This window comes from Triturus cristatus, chromosome 1_2 (assembly GCF_964204655.1).
Source record: "Triturus cristatus chromosome 1_2, aTriCri1.1, whole genome shotgun sequence".
Taxonomy (NCBI): domain Eukaryota; kingdom Metazoa; phylum Chordata; class Amphibia; order Caudata; family Salamandridae; genus Triturus; species Triturus cristatus.
This window is the reverse complement of record NC_140580.1, coordinates 1,143,883,505-1,143,905,327: the sequence shown is the minus strand read 5'-3', so window position 1 is coordinate 1,143,905,327 and position 21,823 is coordinate 1,143,883,505. Positions and strand designations below refer to the sequence as shown.

Genomic DNA, 21,823 nt, shown 5'->3' with positions numbered 1-21,823 from the left:
TTTGAAGGCTGTCAAAAGTATTGAGGAAAATGTTGTTAACACCGATGAGGATAGCAATGTTGTAATAATGTTCTCTTCATCGAGCCAGGAAGGGAGTGGGGTTGTGGAAATATCACCCATAGAGGGGTCACACAACCCCCATCTTGCGTAATCTCTGTGAATAATAGAGATGTAAACATTTTGGCAGACTCTGGTTCTCCTTTCACATTAATGAATATGAGGGATTTTGGTGAATTTGGGGACATTACAGTGCATCAATCTCACATAAAACCATTTGCATATGGGGCAAAAGACTGGAGGTTGTGGGTAAATTTGATGCTAATTTGGAATTTGATGGTAAATTTGCTGTGGGACTGGTCTAAATTGTCAAGGATGGTGCAAATTTGTAAGGTTGGGATGAGCAAGGGGAATTATTTTGGACCCCAATCATCCTGACATGGTATTATCAAAGCAAATAATTAGTGAAATTTATTGTGCACAACTATTGCCAAGTCTCCCCAATTCAAGACAGGACAGTCATGTAAAAGCTCTGAAGTGGAGCAAGGATTACCACGAGGTTCTTAATGAGAAATTTGGAAGGTTCAAGGATTTCCAGCATCGCATCACAGGCGGAGGCCCACAAGGTACGCAAAGTTCCATTAAGTTTGCGTGAGGAATTGAGATTCATATTAGAAAGATTGCCTTCTTTAGGCATGGTTGGACCCCATAGTGCTAGTGCGTAAAGCTGATAAGTCTTTAAGACTTTGTACGGATCTGAGAGATTTAAATTCTAACATTTGGGTGGATCACCACTCTTTACCAAACATTAATGAAATGCTGGCAACTTTGAGTGGTGCTAGATTCTTCACTTTTGTAGATTTATCCTCAGCTTATCAAATCGAGTTGAGTAAGGATTCTGGACACCTAATATTGTTCATTACGTCAGAAGGAGCATATGGCTATGTCCATATGCCATTTGGCCTGGCGTCCGCATCGGCCGATTTCCAATGGCTGATGAACAGTTTATTTAAGGACACCAAAGGGGTTATGTTTTTCCAGGATGACATCTTTATATTTGGTGAAACAGAAGTGGAACACGACGACAGAGTGAGGAGTGTGTTAGAGATCATTAGAGGGAGTGGATTTACCCCTAAAAAAGAACATTTTTAATTTTTCCAGGAAGGTATGGATTATTTGGGTCATCATGTAGCGGGGAGAGGGGTTGAACCAAAAGTGAAGCTTTTAGATGCTATTCGTGGCACGCCTAAACCAAGAGAAAAGACCTGCTTCGCTCATTCTATCGGCTGGTAGAATACTATGCCAAATGTAACAATTTTTCAGATAAAACCGCAAGTTTGCATTAAAAAACAAGCATTGGCATAGCCAATAGGTCTCGCCTTTGGGACCTTATAAGTGTTTTAGCCATGCAACAGTTGCATAACTAAATACTTATAAGGTCCCAAAAGCGAGACCTATTGGCTATGCCAAGCGGCCGTGAAAGTGAAAGTGATCGCGATCAAACATCAAAGCGGCCATGCAGCCGCGAAAGTGAAAGTAATCGTGGTCAAGCGCGGCGCGCGCGCCCGCACACATGCACTGTAGCTCTAGGCTGGCCTGGTAGCACTTTTTGGAGCCCTCTCAATAAGTCTCGCCAGACCAGTGCATGCGCTGGGTCAGGCGAGACCTAAAAATGAAATATGTGTGAGACAAAGAATGTGTTGTGAATTTTGAATTAATCAATAGGAAATATTAAGAGCTCACCCTCTTAAACCTTTTGACATCAATGATTTGTGCATCATCTCCACCAATGCTGGTAATGTAGGACTTGGTGCAGTGCTTATACAAAAAAGGATTGATGGGTCGGAAGAAACCATTGCTTTCACTTCAAGAACTTTAAGGGGACCTGAAGTCACATATTCCACAATAGAAAAAGAAGCCTTTACTATGTGGTGGGGTGTGCAACATTTCAAAAACTTCTTGTGGGGGAAGGAATTTGTTTTAAGGATGGACCACAAACCCTTGATGGATCTTTTCACCACAAAAGTAGGGGGAAGAGCCACCGCGTGTATAGTCAAATCGCAATATGGATTGCAAGAATTTCCTTACAAATTGGAATATACCAGTGGCTAAGAATTATGTAGCTTATTGTCTCTCTAGATTGTCATTGGCGGAGTGAAGAATCTCAGGAAGTGATTGATGATCTTGAGATTATATATTTTGTGAGTTCAGTTAATGATGCTCCGAAGGGGGCTTTGTCTGAGCAGGAGTGGTTGGAAGCTGTGTTGAATGATAAGGAGTTACAAGAAGTGACACATTTTGTGGTGAATGGTTGGCCTATTATCAAGCATACTCCAGAGGCATTAATTCCTGGTTGATTGTCCTGAGGTGTCGATGCAAAAGTGTTTTGTATTCAGTCCATGAAGAGCATCTTGGGACTCTTGCCATGAAGCAGAGAGTAAGGGAGGATCTTTGGTGGCCTGCAGTAGACAAAGCTATTGAACATGTCCGAGATTGTTGCATGTGTGTCCTCCGTGATAAATCGCAGGTGACATGTCCCTCTCCTGTCAACCTTATCATAGTTAAAAATACACCTTGGATAAAGTGGCATTTGATGTGTCTGAGCTTTTTGGGGTTATAGGTAGTACACTAAAATATGCTCTGGTTTTGGTAGATTACATGACTAAATGGCCTGAAGTGTAATTTGTGGACAACATAAATGTTGATGCTGTCATTAGATTCTTCAGGGAAGTGTTTGAGAGAGGGTTTCCCCAAGAAATGAGTGACCGATAATGGTTCCCAACTTGTATCCAGTTACCGCTTGCACTCATCAATGGGTTGCATTAGAAAGAGGCAATTAAAAGAGGCAATTGATGATATGTTATGGGCAATAAGAACTACCCCTCACATAAGTGAATGCACCTTTCATGGAGCCCCATTTAGCTTTCGTTACATCACTGTTCAGCAGTCACCAGCCTTGGTGCTAAAATGGCAACTTAAAGGTGGTACACACACTACAATCATGCTTTCTGGGGCTGGCACTTAGTTATTGCTGACTGCAGCCTTTAGTCCAAGAGAAGGTGCATACTGTGAAGTGCTCTTCATTCATTGTGACACTCACTTAACAAACCGCCACACTCGTACTGGGTCAGATCGCAATGCCAATGCACACAAAAAGAATTGACAACAGTCGTTGCTGTCCCTGCAAGGGACCCACTCTCCCAGAAGGCTACTAGCCGAAGAGAGATCCGCCACCCCCAGTCGCCTACGCATGAGGAATGCTGTGTGCGAAAAGAAATGATGAGAGGAACCGGACGAAATCACGCCGTGTGCCTCTGGTTAGTGGTCACCAGGGAAACCCACTCCAGGATGTTATGAGGCCCTCTCGACTTACTTAACACACACCTGCTCTTTCTCTTTGGAAGCATTTCCTCCAATACTACTAAAAGATACATACAGGACTTGGGCTACTGTGCATTTTAAATACCATCTCCAGCATTAAAAGCCGTCCAACTGACTTCCACCTCTTAGATGGCTGCTATGTTCTCACATGCACACTCCTAGCCCAAATCCCAGGTTTCCCCCAGAATTCTTCTCCAGTACGGCCTCGTCCTGTCTTCCCTTTCCTTCGTCAGATCAGAGGCCGCTCCAGCCCTGCTGTCATAGGGCTCATTCCCTCCACTGCCCTGCAGACTTGACTCGAAACTGCAGTGCTTTGCACAAGCAACACCTTTGGTCTAGCTCACTACTCATGTGTCTGAATAGACGTGTACGCCACCCTTGCTAAAATGGCATCCAGCTCCAGCACGCGGGAAGCAGTCTCAGACACCACAAGTAGAGTCTGCGCAGGCTCGATTTCTTGACTTCTCGCCTGCCACACCCTTCCCCAACTCGTCACAGGGTGGGTCTCACCGGAAAGGGTGAGGTGACAGAGCTCTCCACTCCGTGATTGACGTGGAGGCTTAGCGCTACAGGGCTGGCATTTGAAATGCCCGTGGCTAACTGTACGCCCAAGCCATCCGGGTGTGGAGACGGGGCCTCGATGCTAGGTCTTTACCGAGCTGATAACCTCACAGGCCTCAGCCTGGCAAATACTTAGAATTTGGGCTCACCCAGGGGGGCAAGAGCAAGAGGTGAAAGCACTGTGAGTCACGTGCCTGCTATTGATGTTATTAATATGTTATTGATCACAGTAACAACGCTGGTGAGTGGGGCAGACCGTGTCCCCCATTCTAGCAACTTACAAGTGTGTATTTTTTTTATTCTATTAAAACTCCTTTAGCATTGCTATGATTGCTTTTGTTTTTACTGTGAATGTTAAAGGGGCATAGCCCCAACATCCTTGCACAGAATCCGCTGCTGGGGAATATTCTGGTCCACGAAGAAATTATGATAAAAGTTTAAAGGTCTTGGTGTCCAGCTGTTCAAGCTACCAGGCATACGTTTTGTCTTTTTAACATGCAAACTCTGGAATAAACTGCCTGCCATTTAAACAAGCATTGGCATAGCCAATAGGTCTTGCTTTTGGGACCTTATAAGTATTTAGTTATGCCGCACACTATTCGTGGTGCAACAACATCAACTGTTGCATGGTTAAACACTTATAGGGTCCCAAAGGCAAGACCTATTGGCTATGCCAATGCTTGTTATGCTTTGCATTGGTTCCTGCGCATCGATTGCCTTTCGGGTGCATCAGGGAGCATTTTTTGCATGACTATGTCCGGGCCAAATTTGAATTAGGGCAGCATAGTTAGTGCAATGTAAGGAATTTAGTGTTAAGCTTGTTACAGCAAAATCCCGAAATTACACCATGTTGCTTAATTCTAGAAACTTCATAGCGTAGCAGTGTAGAAATAACTCCTAGAACAAAAAAAAGCAGTTGATGTTCGTGGAACTTGAATGTTTAGTGCCATTGTTTTGTGAGAAATGCATCCTCTCATCCAAAATGCACACAAGAACACATTTCGCACTAAAATATAGCACTATGTGCCAGATTTGTATTTCATGTAATTACACGTAGATCTGTGCAACTTTCCCAAAATTATGAATAATTACACAAAAGCAAATTATGTAAATTTTTCACACTTCCACACGACTGAGTTGGGCCCTGAACATCACAGGTAGGCACTGGGTGGATCTGTGACCACCATCTGCTTCCTGCAGGCAAGGAAACTGGCGAGAGACAGCAATGTGGGGCATAGGGAGATAAAGCAAACGGGCGAAATAGAGCAATGTGGAGCACGAAGAAAAAAGCAAACGGTGACAGAGGAATGTGGGGCACAGGGAGATAAAGGGAAACAGGCGAGAGAGAGAGAGCAATGTGGGGCATAGGGAGATAAAAGCAAAGGGCGAGAGAGCAATGTGGGGCATAGGAAGATAAAAGCAAACGGGCGAGAGAGAGCAATGTGGGGCATAGGGACATAAAAGCAAACGGTGAGAGAGAGGAATGTGCGGCACAGGGAGATAAAGGGAAACCGGCGCAAAGAGCAATGTGGGGCATAGAGAGATAAAAGGAAACGGGTGAAATAGAGCAATGTGCGGCACAGGGAGAACAGTAAAAAAAAAAGCTGCGAGATGCGCTCGGTGGTGCGGAGGGAGAGGGGCATTGAAGCGAGGTGCGCGCGCTTCGCCGAGCGAGAGGAAAGCCAGATGGCGCCTCTACTTGTGCGCGAAACCGCACACTGTATGCCACACACAACTGTGGTCGGACTTTTAAAACTCCATTCCTAAATGTCTTGCCAGAGCAGCGCATGCGCTGGCTCAGGCGAGACCTAAAAATCAGCCCAATCTGACTTGCTTTAGGAAAAAACTGAAATCTTTGCTTTTTGCACTGCAGTATTTGCACAGGTTTTACTTAAATTATTGGCTTTTAATTCTCTTATAATCTTCCTTTGTCACTAACCTTGCATATGCTAGTGCCAAGACACCCGTGGGCATTTGTTGAGCTTTATAAATAATTTGAGCATTTTAAGACTCACAAGGGAGAGGTAAGAGAGGACCTGTGGGCAGTCTATAAAGTCAATCATAGGCATGGTGGCTCCACTATCACTTTCCACTCAATGAGCTTTGTCACTTATAATATGTATGTGAGATGGTTAGCCCAGGTGAAATTGTGCAGGACAAGGAGAGGCATCATTTTATGTTCTACCACTGCACAAACTCTGACTTGTGGTTTATTTAACACTTTTCAAAGCCAGGGATTTCGAACAGTAAGCTGGTACCAGAATATGTAGTTACAATCTCCCAGAGGAGATGATGTAATTGGTCAGTTTTCCTCCACCTGATTAGTCAATGAGCTGCAGGTAAGCGATGCTGACTTGTTGTGGTTTCACACCCACAGGTGCATTACTATCTGGAGAACCACTGCTTTCACACCACCGACCAGCGGATCATAAAACAGTTCCTGGATCTGTGCCGAGACCTGCTGGACTTTGCCCTGTCACTGGAAAAGATGGAGACAGAAGTGAGGACTGCGGGGGGTGCGCTTACCATATGCAAGACCCTCCTCAGCCTGCAAAATGACCTCACCTGCATCCGTGCCAGGTAGGGGCTCTATAACCAGGGGCATTGTGCTGTGGTAATGTTGTCTTCATTTGTAAAGTAAGGAAATGCTTGTACTTTACAGCCCACTGCCCTGGTCTGTACCATAAGTGCATACTGCTGCCTATAAAATGAGTACTTTTAGATGTTTGTCTCCTGCAGCATCAACAACTGCCTGCCTTCAGCAACATCAGCACACCACACTAACCGCGTCCTTTGTCACAGTCGGTATCCTCTCCCGGCTCCCTCTAGCATCAGTGCGTGCTCCTCCCTGCCTTCAGTATCATCGGCACCCAATGCCAACAGCTTCCCTTGTCACAGCCGGTGCCTTCTGCTGGGTCCTTCCAGGATCCGTGCATACTCCTTCCTGGCTTCAGTAACATCAGCACCCAACGCTGACAGCTTCCCTTGTCACTGCCGGTACCTGCTGCTGGCTCCCCCTTGCATCAGTGCGTACTACTTCCTGGCTTCAGTAACATCCGCACCCAATGGCGACAACTTCCCTTGTCACTGCCGGTACCTTCTGCTGGCTCCCTCTAGCATCAGTACGTACTCCTCCCTGGCTTCAGTAACATCAGCACCCAATGCCGACAGCTTCCCTTGTCACAGCCGGGACCTGCTGGTGGGTCCTTCCAGCATCCGTGCGTACTCCTTCCTGGCTTCAATAACATCAGCACCCAACGCTAACAGCTTCCCTTGTTACTGCCGGCACCTGCCGCTGGTTCCTTCCTGGCTTCAGTAACATCAGCACCCAACGGTAACAGCTTCCCTTGTCACTGCTGGTACCCTCTCCCGGCTCCCTCTAGCATCAGTGCGTGCTCCTTCCTGGCTTCAGTAACATCAGCACCCAACGCCGACCGCTTTCCTTGTCACTGCCGGTACCTGCTGCAGGCTCCTCCTTGCATCAGTGTGTACTCATTCCTGCCTTCAATAACATCCGCACCCAACGCAGACAGCTTCCCTTGTCACTGCTGGTACCTTCTGCTGGCTCCCTCTAGCATCACTGCATATTCCTTCCTGCCTAAGTTTTTAGGTCTCATCTAGCGACGCAGCGCTTGTGCTGCTTGCCTTGGCGAGATCTATTGTTGTCGACTTGGGTGCCGAAGGGGGACAGGAGATGTGCACGCGGATCCGTACGGCGTTAAGACGAGTGTTCTCTGGGCGGAGGACAGGAGATGTGCACGCGTAGGGAGGACAACAGATATGCATGCGTACGGGTCGCAAGCACAACACGCGCATGGCGCGCTTTCCCTCCCCCCGTCGCTTGTTCATTTTTCAGTTGCATTTTTTCAGTTGCATTTGTGTGCATGGTTTTCTGCCTCCGCTCTTTACCTTGCTGTGTGTTTAGTGCGCGATGCGCGGTCCGTCTCCTCCCGTTCTGCGTCCGATCCGCGGCACTTCTTGTTTCAAACAACTCTTCCCCCCGGGACTCTGCCGTCCCAATAAGCGCCTGCCTTTTTTTTTTCCAGTAAATTGTAATTTCCCCCATTTTCCTTCCCTCCCCGTGTCTGCCTTCGCCTGGATACCTGAGTCAACGTCCCTGACAAGCTGCTGCCTTTTGTATTCCTGAGTGCTTTGGTCGCGATAACTTCAGAAAAATCGGTGATTCCTGGTCCTCCGCCCTACCGATTCCGTGGCTGCCTTCTCTACTCATTTCAGTTCCCTCAGGTGGGTCTGTTTAGTGTTTCATCATAAATTTGGGTGTCGGTTTGTATCGATCTGCTGGCCTGCCATTTTGTGCTGAGGTATATGGGTCCGTGAACTGGGGCCTCGACCGGTTTCTTCCATCGCTATGGGCCACCGGTCTATGTGTTGGTCCAGGCAATCTTCTCCAGTGCTTCAAGTTGACACCCCCACCCCCCCCCTTGGAATGCACAATCTGCCCTCTGAAAACAATGGTCACGGCAAGACTCCTCTTTCAACCTTTGGTGCTCCGGCATAGATAGCGAGTATGGCCATAGATAGTATGTTTTGTGTGACTCTAAACTGTGACTCTAAACTGACAATAATAGAGATTTTGCTTGTTCTGCTTTTATGGCGGACTTCTCCAGCTTCACCTAGCCCTAAGCTATCAAACCTATTGGAACTGGAATATGTGAACTGCAGTCTGCACGCATGTATTTCTGTGCCTAGCAAAATAAACCAGTCGGGTGACTTATTGTGTTTGAATCCCTGGGACTGCCCCGTTTTAACTTGTCTTAAAGGCATCGGAGCGCTTTGCCTCAGCGCCAGCTTACATTACACGAGGGCAGATTTTTATAGGCCTGGGCAGAAGAAGTGATTTGCCCAGAATCACAGGATGTTGAGCCGAAGAGACTAAACGGACTCGAACCTGTTCCCCCAGTTACAAAGTCCGCAGCTCCGTTAAGCCACATTACCTCCATGCTATTGGCGCTTGAGGCTTCAGGGCACATGCACAAGGCGCATCAACACTCTTTGAAGGTTGCTGGAATTGTGGCTTTTGGCCTCCAAGCTGTACATATATATCTTTGAAAAGCACATTAACCCACCCAGCAGCTCATGTACCATCTTCAGGAGCTTTTCTGATGATCCCATGATGTCACAGATCCAGCCTTTTCACCAAAATCTCCCAAAAAAGAATAACAACTTTCTTTGCACTTCAGATAAAACTGGGTCCGTGTCCTGCTTCTATGTAATAGAAGATGCACACAACGCTTCTCTTTATAGCACATCCCACATCCCTGGCGCCTTCTTCCAGTATTAGTAGTTGGTGCCATGTCACTTGGAGCGCCTTCCAGCAGGCCTTTGAGGTAGCCAACGACCCTGGCTTTGAAACTCTGGTTTCGATGCTTCTCATTATAAGTGTGTGACTGTCAGCCCCACTGTGCGGCGCGTTTTCCCCTAAAAGTGACGGGAATCCTCCAAACGTGGGGACAGTTACACCTTAGGGGTTCCCATTTTTCCATCGTCGACAAGAGCCTCAGGTCGTGTGTGGCACCCTTAATCATAGCTTCCTTCTTAGCAACAGTAGTTTGCACGCTGTGAGCATATATCAGTAATGTCAAAAGTGAAACTGCAACTCCGCTGGCTTAACAAGCATTGGCATAGCCGCTAGGTCTCGCTTTTGGGACCTTATACGTGTTTACCCATGCAACAGTTGATGTTGTTGCACCAAGGATATTGTGGTACCAGCATACAGAAAGGTATAATTGAGGTAGCATTAGTTAACTAGAGTGAGAGACCAGGATGCTGTCCGAGAGTACGGCGAAGTCTCAGACGGAGATGCTGAGAAGAATCGAATTGCTGAACCAATTATCTTAAGCAAATTAATGTAGAAGAAGAATCTCGTGGAGGAAGAGAGTGTCAGAGAGGGGTGCTACGCAAGCGTCGGTGATAGAGAGGTCATCTGTCCTGTCCTGATTCCTGTTGTGCTTGCGGGGTGACTTGCAACACGCAGCTTCACTTGTATGGAAGTCTGCAGACAGTTGTGAGCCTTTACGACAGATTTGAGCTGTCCTTGTTTGGAAAAGGCAGACCTTAAGGCTGCGCTCTATAGTGGTCGAGCTATGAAGGCAGAACTTAAAAGGCTGCGCTTATAGATAGTGTCGAACCACATTTGGAAGAGGCAGACCCCTGAGTTGTGTCCCGTAGTAGTTGTGTACCAGGTAAGTCACTTGGTTCCTTTTGTCTTGGACATAGCTGCACCACCATATGGGACAGGCTTCTGGGCTGTGCTCTGTAGCGGTGTTGGACTGCATTGTATTAAGCAGGTCTTTGGGCGGAGTCTCGTAGTGGTTCTGGAGCTACTAGGACAGACCGCAGGGTCGTTTCGCGAGGTGGATCTCTGAGCTACATTGTATGAGATAGGCTCTGGGATTGTGCTTCATGGCAGGGTCGAGCTGCGCTGTATAAGGTAGAGCTTTCGGACTGTGTTTTGTAGTGAGCTGTTTGAGCTGCACAGCACGACACATACCGGCGAGTTCTGCCTGCATTGGTCTATGGACCATCTTTTTATGTGGGTTTTGGACCAGTAAGTTTGACTGGTATTGCGTTTGTCCGTGGGGGACGGCGTAAGTATCTTATATTAAGATCCCTTGTATGTTGTTCTTCTATGTGATGTTAAATTGGAAAAGAGGCAGCTAGTGCCTCCAGAGGGTACCCTAAAAATGTGATATTTATGTTAAATACGGTATTGGACCTGTTATGTTTAGCATCATGTGGCATAAAATATGTGAGGGCCAATACCAATTCACGGTGGCCTCTTATGGGCACATTGTGTGGGGATTTGGACTGTTGTGAATTTGAATGACAGTCCACCGAGGGTCCTATATTTGAGTGTTGGTCTGGGAATGCATGACATGTGCACGGCAGTCTAAAGTATGCTTTGTGCACGAGTCGCAGTCTCTGGAGTGCATCACACTTGTGTGACACTGTGGCATGTCTTGAATTGGTGAGGTAGCTTTTGGGGTTGCCTCTGACTTGGTACAGTCTCTAGATTGTTCTGTTGTGGTTCAGTCTTCAGACTGTATGAAAACAATAAAGGCGCATCCTGAAATTGCTTTGCCAGGCAGAGTAATGAATTGACCTCTTTTTGAACATGCCTGGAATGAGTTTAATCTGGCCTCTTGCTGTCATCATTGCTTTGTAAAAAATTAATTGAAAGGAGCCTAGCTAGCAAAAACCCTCCCACTTTTTGATGACACTCTTAATTTGTAGAATGTAACAAATGTAAAAATATGGGTCTGATCAGAAGTATTAGAATGTACATTTATTTTAGCATAGGAAGTTCGTGCAGCATGAGAGAAATGTTAGGAAAGAAGTGCCCATTTAAATTGAAAGCAGTTTTGTGACTGTTCAGGACAGTGTAAGTCTGTACTGAATAGACATGCATTTAAAAGTGCACTAGGACGAAATAAAATACAGACTCATGAATTGACAGCGTGTGGTTTACAGTTTAGAGATAAGAATTAAAATATGGTCGGTCTTTGAGAGACAGGTATGTTTTCCTTTCCCCTCCCCGAGTTTTGCAAGGGAGGCAGTCTGTTAGAATTTCTTTTTAAAATATGGTTGAATGAGGTTGCAATGTGAATAGAGACGGTAAAGAAATTAAAAAGAATGTGAGCATTTGTTGGAGCAGGAGAGGTTAAGGCTGCTTTCTGTCTTGGGCATGCTGTGTGTTGAAACAGACACAAATCTGGTGCAAGAAAAAAAAAAAGAGAAAGAAATGAAATGCGTATTAAGGGTAAAGTGGCCGCTTCTATGACATACCTAAAGTTGCTGGTTGAGAAGCTTGCAATGGACCCAGCCTCCCTTCCCCTCCCCAAAAGGGGGGGGGGTGGGTAGAAGGAGGAGAGAAGAGCTGCAGAGCGAAGCTGCTGGCATACTCGGACCTTGAAGCCTAGAGGTGGGGGCCAGAGGAGCGAGCAGCCCAGAGTAGAAAGGGAGACAGGGACACTTGTTTTCAAGAAATGAAATGCACTGTTCGTGCCCTATTGACAAACTTCCGTGGCATGAATAGTGGTGAGGCTTGCAAACAGGAGCAGTTTCCCTCCTCCCTGTCCAAAGGGAGGGGTCGAGAGGGGAAAGAGCAGGCTGGAGAAGGTCCGCGCTGGGTTGTTTTCAACTTTAGAGATAAGGAGAATGGAATGCAGAGGGAGGAGAGAACAGACCCATGATGAGAGAGGAAAGCCATATGGCGCCTCTGCTGGTAAGCGCGTGCCCGCGTACATGCACGCAAGCTGTAGGCCACAGTGGTAGCATTTTCTGAAGCCCTTATTAAAAGTCTCACCAGAGCAGCGCATGCGCTGGCTCAGGCGAGACCTAATGAGTGAAGCCGTTTCCCAGTCAATGAGATGTACCACGGACGTGGAGCCAGCTTCAGCATGCAAACCTAAATGCCCAAGCTCCTACCATTAAAGGGTGTTCTGTTCTCCTTCTCCTTTAAATCACAAGGAGATGCCACCCTTTAAATCTGGCCTCTCCCGATCATTGGCAGAAAACTGAATCAGCGCCTCCGAGCAGTAGAGTCCAGATTATGTGAAACTGAGAACGCAGTGAGTGAATATACAAAAAAACAACTTGAGATGCTGATACGAATAGTATTGGAAACTCAAATGTTAGTGATTTATTTACTTTTTAATTTTAGAAATCGCCAACATGTGTCCTTTCAGCCACTGTGGCATCTCATAAACACTTTTGAAGAGAGTGGATGAGGATGTACTTCCACGGCTAAGTATTTACTTGGCTTTTATTATGTCAAGAGATCTTTTAAACCTAGAGTCTGAAATGAGTAATGCGTTTGAAGAAAATCTTTTGAATGTTATTTGGTGGTCGGTTGTTACCAATTGCAGTATAGCAGAGACCTGGGATCAAATGGGTATAGTGAATGTCGGTCGTACGAAGCAAGCATCTTCCCCACCAGGTTGCCATGGCTCTGGCTCTTGTCTTCTTTCCCTGCATTTTAGGCTTCGAGAAGCAGATTCTTTACGCGATGAGTTCATGGTGGGTCCTTGTTAGTACAGAGGGTTTGGCTCACTTCTTTTGCACAATAGGCTATTGGTCCAAGATGCTCTGTCCATGAAGTCCAGGACTTTATAATTCAATTTAGATTTTACTGGGAGTCAGTATAGTGCATTACAGCAGTGTGCCTTAAATCAGGTTTACGTCACCTTATTGCCAGTTTGAAGGAATGGAAGATCCAATGGACCAGTGGTAGTAGGACATTGATGTCTTTTACAGCAGTGTTTATTTGTGGAGTGGCTGGGAAGTGTGAAGTATAGCTCTGAATCGAATATCAATCCTAGGTTTGCTACATTCTGAGTTGGAACAGGGAATACTACCAGGTGGTGTCCCATGTGAATGGGTTTGAACTGTTTTTTTCTGCTCTACAGTGGAATCTCAGTTTTGAAGCCTTTGATGCAAATAGAGCTCTCCCTCATTTGGGGGTAAAGTATTGTGCTTAGTCTTGTTCCTGTTTTTTAGGGGTGGATCAAAGTATCTATCTGTACACATCTGCAAGTGTAAGTTGTGGTATTTAATTAATTATGGCAATAAGAACACTTACATGTTGCGGGAGATTGGTGATGAGGTTGATTGTGGAGCACACTGAATTTTCAGGAACAGTTTAGTGCCCACTACAGATGTACATGTGATTGCAGCAAAATAATTGAATCTTTTCAGTAGGCTGTTATGGTTAGCCATTTAATTTTTTATGGATATTTATTTTTTTAAGTTTTCCCAACACTGAAGAATCTGTCTGTGATGGGGCAGTGATCACCCGGTTGTTACTCAATTATGTACTTCATTGATGGTTACTTTGCATTGATCTGGGTACTGTCCCTTGTGGAAAATGGCTGATAGTCCCAGGGGTTTCTGGAAAAATGGGACAGCCTCTTTGAACACATTTGTTTTATGTTTTTACTTTAACACATCCAGTTTAGGAAGTTGTTTTCACCCTAAAAATAAGGTGTCTGTGTCTCCTTTGTAAGTTGTGGGTATCAAATGATTGTTTCTGTGCCAAATTAATATTGTTCGGTCTTATTTCATTGTATGATTTAGGTTTACTTGGTAGTGTGAGGGACTTTGGAAGGTGGGAAATTGTGTTCTTTTCTCTCCCATCTGCTTCCATGTTTTTGTTATTGACTTATACGGACAATTGAACTGAGGCAGAGTTGATCCTGTTCGGTGGCGTCCTGACTTTAATCCAAGGTAAATAAGTGTGTGCTTATTTGACCTCTTGACTAAGCAATTGATTTGAGAGGCTGGGGTTGTTATTCGGTATCTGACTTAGGGAAAGATGAGAGTAATTGTGGTTGTAGTTTGTATTCCAGAGTTTGGGGCTTCAGTTCCTTTAGATATCTCATCAGTTTTTTCTTCTCTCAGTTTTGTCCTTTCATTGATGGTTTTCAGTGATCCCTACTTTTATTGTTTGCATCTGCGATTGATTTTGTGTCTCTAGTCCGATCATGCTTGTTGCTTGGTAAGATTTACTGGTCTGGTTTTTGTTTTAGTAATGACTTTGTGGTTGATTCCTGATTCTTTTAACGGTATGGTTTTCTGACTCTTCCTCCTCCTTATTTTCTGTGGTGCCAGTTGTTCTTTAAGTAATCTCTGTTCCCATTTTTAGAACAGACCGATTTAGCTGTGTGTTGCTGAAGATAGTGAGCTTTGGTTCAGCCCCATACTCATGATTGGGTGGATTTCTAATCTTCCCTACTGCTGATTCAGTAGTCTTCCTCCTTATTCTTTTGCTTGTCCTGCCCAAGGAGCATTTTATTCTTGGTGTTTTGATTCAATGGCATGTGACAATGGCATGTGGCAAGTCTGACATCAGAATTTGAATTGCAGTACATACAAGCATTGGCATAGCCAATAGGTCTCGCTTTTGGGACCCTTGTAAGTATTTGGCCCCAGCGATTGGCTTTTGCGATGTTTTTAAGCTGTGTTGAAGAGCTCTATAGCACCACTCTACAAATCCACTCTACAGCACCAGGTAGGGCAGAGTCACTGACTTCAGCGCTGATGCAGAGCACGCCCTGGAGCCATTTTATAGTGTTCGGTAGGGCTGAGGCAGAGTCACTGACTTCAGAGCTGAAGCAGAGGGCGCCCTGGAGCCATTCACCAGTGTTTTCATTTGTTACAGCAACTGTGCACCAGAGGGACACAAATATGTATGGCAAAACTTTCCAGTGAGGAGGGCTTCAAATTGTAAAAATAAAAGCGGCTGTACAAATTAAAGCACTACATAGACGTGGCACTGCAAAATTTGCTGCAGTGCACCATTTCCTTGCAGCTATGCCCCAAATTGTCATCTCTTCAGCTCCAGGTGACAACCCATTTGGCTACAGAAGAAACCATTTCCAATTGGCCTTTCCACAAGGCCCCTCTCTCCACTGCGCGAACGAGACACATGCAAGAAAAAACACTACAAATATTCAGACAAAAAGGTCCTCTTTTTCTCACGTTTTGGAAATCTTCCATTGGAGGTGCAGGAAGTGCCTACATTCTGTTGTGAGAGTTCAGGCTTCGGAAAATTGCTAAGGAGATAAAAATGTAAGACAGGCTGGCTGGTACAAGCCACCGAATAAGCTTGGAGCCAGGTTGTTGAATAAAAGGGGTGTGGGGCTATTGCCTAATCTTTACGCAAACATCCCTTCTGGGCACCCAGAGACCCGCAGTTGCATTGGGAGTGTGAAAAACAAAGGCAGACATTTTCCACTGTCATCAGTACGCGAGAGAAACATAACAAACAGCACTGTGCATGTTTTGAAAAGAAGGAGACAGTGTTTTTTTAATGTGGTGCTTCGCCATCAAGTGAATTCTTATGGTCCGTTGCTGTTTTACGAAACAAATGAAACACGCAGGATACCCGTTTGGAGATTCCAATTCAGTAGTTGCAAATATGGTTCTGCTGTACCTGGATGTGGCGCCATATTTTTGATTCTGCCGTTTCAATTCCCGGCAGAAAACGAAAAGAATATTTGTACTGGGGAAATACACAGATCAGCTCACACCAATCTACACCGTTAGATACAAATGGATATAACGCGCAACAACTACAATTTTGCTTCACAGCACGTCCGCGCGCCGTTCAGAGAAAACCCCGTACACTGCTAGATGATTTGGAGAAAACAAGAGCAAAGTGGTCCAAAAGAATTCATGCTTGTATAGGCAGTGCGCATGCGTATTATAAATTGTAATGCTCCCTTCAGCGCGTTTGTGTAATGCGATTTTCTCGAGCACTGGACTTTACAGGTTATAATACAGGTTTCCTGAACCCCAGAGTCCCGCATTCTCAGCTGCGCATGGCGGTTGCACCCGCCCCTTCTTGCAAACCCGAGCCGTTTTGATATTTTACTTTTTGAGCCTTTATTTATAATTCCTTTATATGTCGTGTGTGAAGTACCAGCTCATTAGAGCACGCGTTTCGTGGGGTTAAAGTTCACACCAGGCAGGTCTGTAATAAGATCTCACACCTGACGCATCAACTCTGTCGGGAGCGCCAAAAACGCCGACAGCAGCTGTGACTTCATAAACCTCTGAGAAGGCTTGGAAGTGTGCCAAGCCAAGAACGAGATGCAACAAGTGAGGTAGCACCGCGGGTTAGCGCGCGTTTGGCAGAGAAGTGAGAGAAAGGGAGAGATGCGAAACCTACAAATTACCTACCTGTATCGCAATAAGAGACATTTTTCTGATTCATTAATGGTCCTGTGTCCCTCTTCTTACGGGTGTTTTTTTATGTTTAACATGTAGTCTTTAAAACTCATTGGATGGGTGGGAATGTGATTTCAAGCCATAATTAAATTCAAACAACTCCATCATTTAAGATTTGAATCTGGGAAAGGGAATGGAGAACCTTAAGCAAAAGTCGAAACCCATTCTGGAAAATTTTACAGCAAAACAATGGGGCCATGAGGAAACAATCTCTCGGCATGCTGTGGCGGGGGAACGCATTCCAGGCGGGGGAGCGGACTCTTTGAAGTATGATGCCGAGGCTGTGGCTACACGTGCACGCGCCAGTGGGCTGAAGCGCTTCCCCAAACGGATTGTATGGCGGCATGATGCACGTGATTGTGTGCGTGCTCGCCATGCAATCCACTTTTGGGAGCACTTTGAAATGCCCCTCTTACTAGAGTCTCGCATAGCGATTGCGTAAACGCAATAGCTAGGCGAGACCTAAAAAGCAGGGGCTGGCAGCTGTGCTTTAGCCACCTGAAACCCAACATACAACCAGGGATGTAACACAGCCCCTCGCAGCCCCCGCGCACAGGGAGCCCCCAGCCCTTCAGCACAACACCAATAAGTATCTGTGAGATATGAGGGACCGAGAGCACCCTCTTCCGTTCCGTAGGGGGTCCCCACCATCTTGCATTACAGTAGCCTCGTAAATGCTTATAAATGTACTGCTCAAAGAACATAAAAGGGAACAATATATTTGACAAGTGCATTCTGAGATGTACAACTTCGATCGTAAACTTCACTGGTAGCAGCACTCTGCTTAAATTTGTAATTAAAGATTCAATATTTGTTTGACAATTTGAAAAAGAATCACACAAAGAAACTTTACCATAATAAACATTGTTTTAAATCGATCACAGGAAGTATCCTGAAGTTCATTACAAAAAGAGGCCGTCTAACGTGTGCCCGGAGACAGTGTGGGCGCAATAAGGTTTGCTGTGCAAAACCATAAACAGACTTGAAAATACAACATGCATAACGTGTCCTATTGAACACAACCAGCCAGGGCTTATCCAAGCGGCGGGTGTCGAGCTCTCACTGCACTAAGCAGCCATTTTGCATCGAGGGGATCCCGGGCGCCGACGTACAGTGACCACATTATGTGACGCGAGACATGGGCTGTTTTGAATTGGTCTCGGATGTGACTGGCTGCAGGAGGTGACCGTGGGGTGCTATGAAGAAACTGGGCTGAATAGTCAGTTGAGTTGCATTGGGAAGACTGTAACAAGCATTTGCAATGCAACAGGTCTCGCAGTTGTGAGAGTTTAAGCTATTGGCATTGTAAATGACAATACCTTTTATTTAGGTTCTAAAACCCAACAGGTAAATAAAAGGCATTGCCATTTACAATGCCAATAGCTCAAACTCTCACAACTGCGAGACCTATTGCATTGCAAATGCTTGTTGATAGCTAGTTTGGACTTTGGAGGTGGCCAAGGGTAGTCGGCCTCCAGTGGTCACCACAGGAGTGGGCGTGTTTGCCTAGCAACCAAATTTCACTTTTATTTGAAATAGATGCAGGCATTTGTTGTTCAGCCACTGCACGCATCGCTTTCGTTGCATTTTCAGAGACTGAAATAATGAGCTGGATATCGTCGATGTACAACCAGCGCGAGCCCAAAATATTTTACCACCTTTGCCAGTGGTTAGATGTAGATATTAAATAAGGTAGAGCTCTAGGAAGAGCCCTGCGGGACTCCATAGATCAAATATTGGTGGTGGGATGCCAATGGAGAAATAACCTGGAAGGCGCGCTCGCTCAAAAGGAGGTAACCCATGACCATTCAGGCCGGCATATGCTGATGTCATGAAGGCATGGAAGTCGAATTCTGTGGGACACTGTGTCGAATGCGGCACTTAAATCGAGCAGGGTCAGAGCAGATGACCAAAGAACTGCGGAGAGTCCCAGTTACCGCAAAGGGTGCAGATCTGTACTGTGTGCACGCCTAAAGCCATTTTGGGACATATCCAGCATATGTTTGTTCTTCCAGGAACTTGGTCAAAATAATGTTGATGTGTTTCTCCGTTACCATGGCCAGGAAAGGTAAGAAGGAGATGGGGCAAACGTTTTCGGGCTTTGTGGCATCCAAAGAGGGTTTCTTTTCAGTAGGGGAATGGCTTTAGCATGCTTCCACTAACCAGGCACAGAAGCAGAAGGTAGGGAGAGATGGATCGTTTCTAGACAGGGAGGGAGCAGAAAATCGTGGTGTTTTAGGAAGAGATCTGGTCTGATAAGGTCGGACGGAGAATAAAATTTCACGTGGCTACGAGGGCTTGAATAGATGACAAGCAAAGGGAGGGCAACGTGCTCAGAATGGGCTTGGAACTAATGTTCTCCGGCAAGACAGTGCAATCTGAGTGAGCAGCGGAGGCTTTGGAGGTGAAACGCGAGTAAATAGCCTCTGTCTTGCCAGTGAAATAGTCTGGTATTGCAATGTGCGCTGGAGGATGCTATGGGCTCAGCTGATGGCACTGGCTTTGAAAAGGTCTTTGGCAGGATTGTTACTACTGTGGATTTTATTTGAAAGATACTCAGCCCTAGAGTGTGCGATCGGTTTGCGATATGCTTTAACAGCGGATCTATATAGTGTCTTTAAGCAGGGATAGTAGGCTTTTATCCAGGAGCGTTCTGGAGCCTTGCAGTGTTTTTTTAGCAGAGATAAAGGACTCCTTGAACCAAAGGGCAGCATTTTTCTTCTTCACTGGGCCCTGGCTGGCGAGGAAGAAAGCACCATGGCAGATGTGTGCCAGGATTTCAGTGGTGTCGGCAGCCTCTGCATCGGGGATCAGCTGGGGGCGGCTTAACCTGGATACAATTGCCAAATACTTGCAAGTATAGCTTATACCAGGGACGTTTCAGGATAGTGTCAGAAACCGGGGTGTGTACCTGGTGTGGTAGGCAAATGGAAAAGGGGATCATAAAGTGGTTGGTCCAAGTCCTGGGCAAAGGGAGTCGCAACCTGTAACAAGCTTAGGTTAGAAGGAAACTGATTCAGAAATGGCCGGCTGAGTGTTTAGTGCCTGTAACTGGTTGGTTCAGGTGCACAGCAGCGAGGTTCAACAGGAAGTTGCTGATCGCTCCATCATGAATGGCATCAAAATGATGATGAAGTTCCTGAGTGATATTGAAGTTGGCATTACTTGTGAATCGCGGGCAGTGAAATTGATGAGCGTGTCTCTGAAAGCTTTAGATGGGCCTGATGGGGGCAATAGGTTAGTAGCCAAGAGAGGGTGAGAAAGCTGTTCAGGGAAATTTTAGAAGGGCCCTTTCACAGTCTTGAATGGTGTACTGGGTCAGGCTGCAGCCTAGCGTATGTTTATAGATAATGGCTATGCCACCTCCTCTACCACCGGTTCTGTTACAGTTTTTCAAATAATAACCTGGGGGGAGCGCTAAGGCAGGTTCTGCAACCGTAGACTGCCCTAGCCAAGTTTCCATAAGGAACAGAATTTCAAGTGCATTGTCCTGAATGAAATCCATAATGTCAGCATGGTGATGGACCAAACAGCTACAGTTAATACTAAAAAGCTTACACTTGGTGGAGTGTGAGAAGTGGGTCTAATGATAGTCCTGAGCGAGTAATGTTTGAAAGTGCAGGTTTTGCACCTAAAGACCTCTCCTCTGGAGCCCACACATGCTAACAGCAGTTCTCTGGGGAGTCCCTTAGTGAATAAAGTTCAGAGGAGGGATAGACTAGTCTGGTTGATTAGTGCGGGCAGGGTGCCTGGCCCCTGGTGGCATCCAGGTGCAGACGAGCGCAGACGGGTTAGCCTTTGGGAGCGTCCGTGCATCAGGGCTCATTTTATGCTGTGAGAATTGATTTGGGAAGAAAAGGTGGCAGCAGCTGGACCGCTAGCGGTTAGTTGCACTGGCGGCCTCACAAGATGGCCAACCGCGCTACATCAGCCCTAGCTGAGGAGAACAGTGCCTCGCAGGTAAGAGCAGGCCCGACAACTCGTTTTGCCTGATGGATTAAATCGGTACATACACCGGCCTGCCTTCAGTACAGTAACATTGTACCCAATTGCATCTACTTCCTGTATCACTACATGCTGCTGCTGTCCTCCTGTATCCGTACATACTCCGACCTGCCTTCATTACAGTTACATCCATACCATAAACCATCTACTTCCTGTATCACTGCATGCTGCTGCTGTCCTCCTGTATCCGTACATACTCCGGCCTGCCTTCATTACAGTTACATCCATACCATAAACCATCTACTTCCTGTATCACTGCATGCTGCTGCCTTCCTTCTGTAACTTCAGTACATACTCACACCTGCCTTAAAATGTGCTATGCAGCCCTGCTGGTCTTCTCCTTGTTGGCATGTACAACTCTTTAAAATCCACAGCAAAAGGACTTCTTGGGTCACAGCACTCCAATTCAGTTTCAACAAGATGTTTAGAGCAGCCCACAGTAGCTATTTAATAGAAAGTAATATCCTGGTACAAAAATGCAATCTAAAGATTATCAAGAACCCAAACACCGACATTTATTGAAAATAAGGCAACATTGAAGGGAAAAATCATCAACACAATAAAACAAATACAACATAACACAAACCAGAAAAGCAAAAATATCGCCAAACAAATATTGCTACAGTTAATGATAAAAACTATAAATATATTTATATATATATTCATTTTCAATATATTGAACCTATACAAATACCAACAAAAAGGATAATTAGCATTTACCATATAAAGTTCAACAACTAAAAAACAACTTGCCCTGTAATAAATTTATTTCAACTTAAATACAATTAGCAAATAAAAAAAAACGTTCCTACTTAAAAAAAAAAAAAGATAAAAAGGGAATCAAAAACATGCAGCTAACTGCTGCAGACGATACAATCGCTGCGGGAAAGTCTCACTGTGCCCAACTGAAGATAGAGAAAGACTACAACAATCTTCAAAAATAACCCCCTACATCTACAAAGTACAAAATTGGAACAAACCTTAAACTTACTACAAAAATAACGTAAATGTTATTATGCAAAAATAGTTCTCTAAATTAGAGGTACCAAGACTGCAACACGAAAGTATGAAAAAAGAAATCTGAGCCACAAAATTAAAGAAATATCATATTGCAACAAAGACAAAACAA

The 21,823-nt window shown here is 45.4% G+C and overlaps 1 protein-coding gene across 2 annotated transcripts in view; it reads left to right on the top strand.

Moving 5' to 3' along the window:
- Positions 1–21,823, top strand: part of SPACA9 (sperm acrosome associated 9) — an 81,594-nt gene that overhangs the window by 24,757 nt on the left and 35,014 nt on the right. For both annotated transcript variants that reach the window (XM_085613910.1, XM_085613909.1), the window contains exon 3: positions 6,317–6,519. In XM_085613910.1, the coding sequence (XP_085470036.1) occupies positions 6,317–6,519 (203 nt within the window). The remainder of the gene's footprint in view (positions 1–6,316; positions 6,520–21,823) is intronic.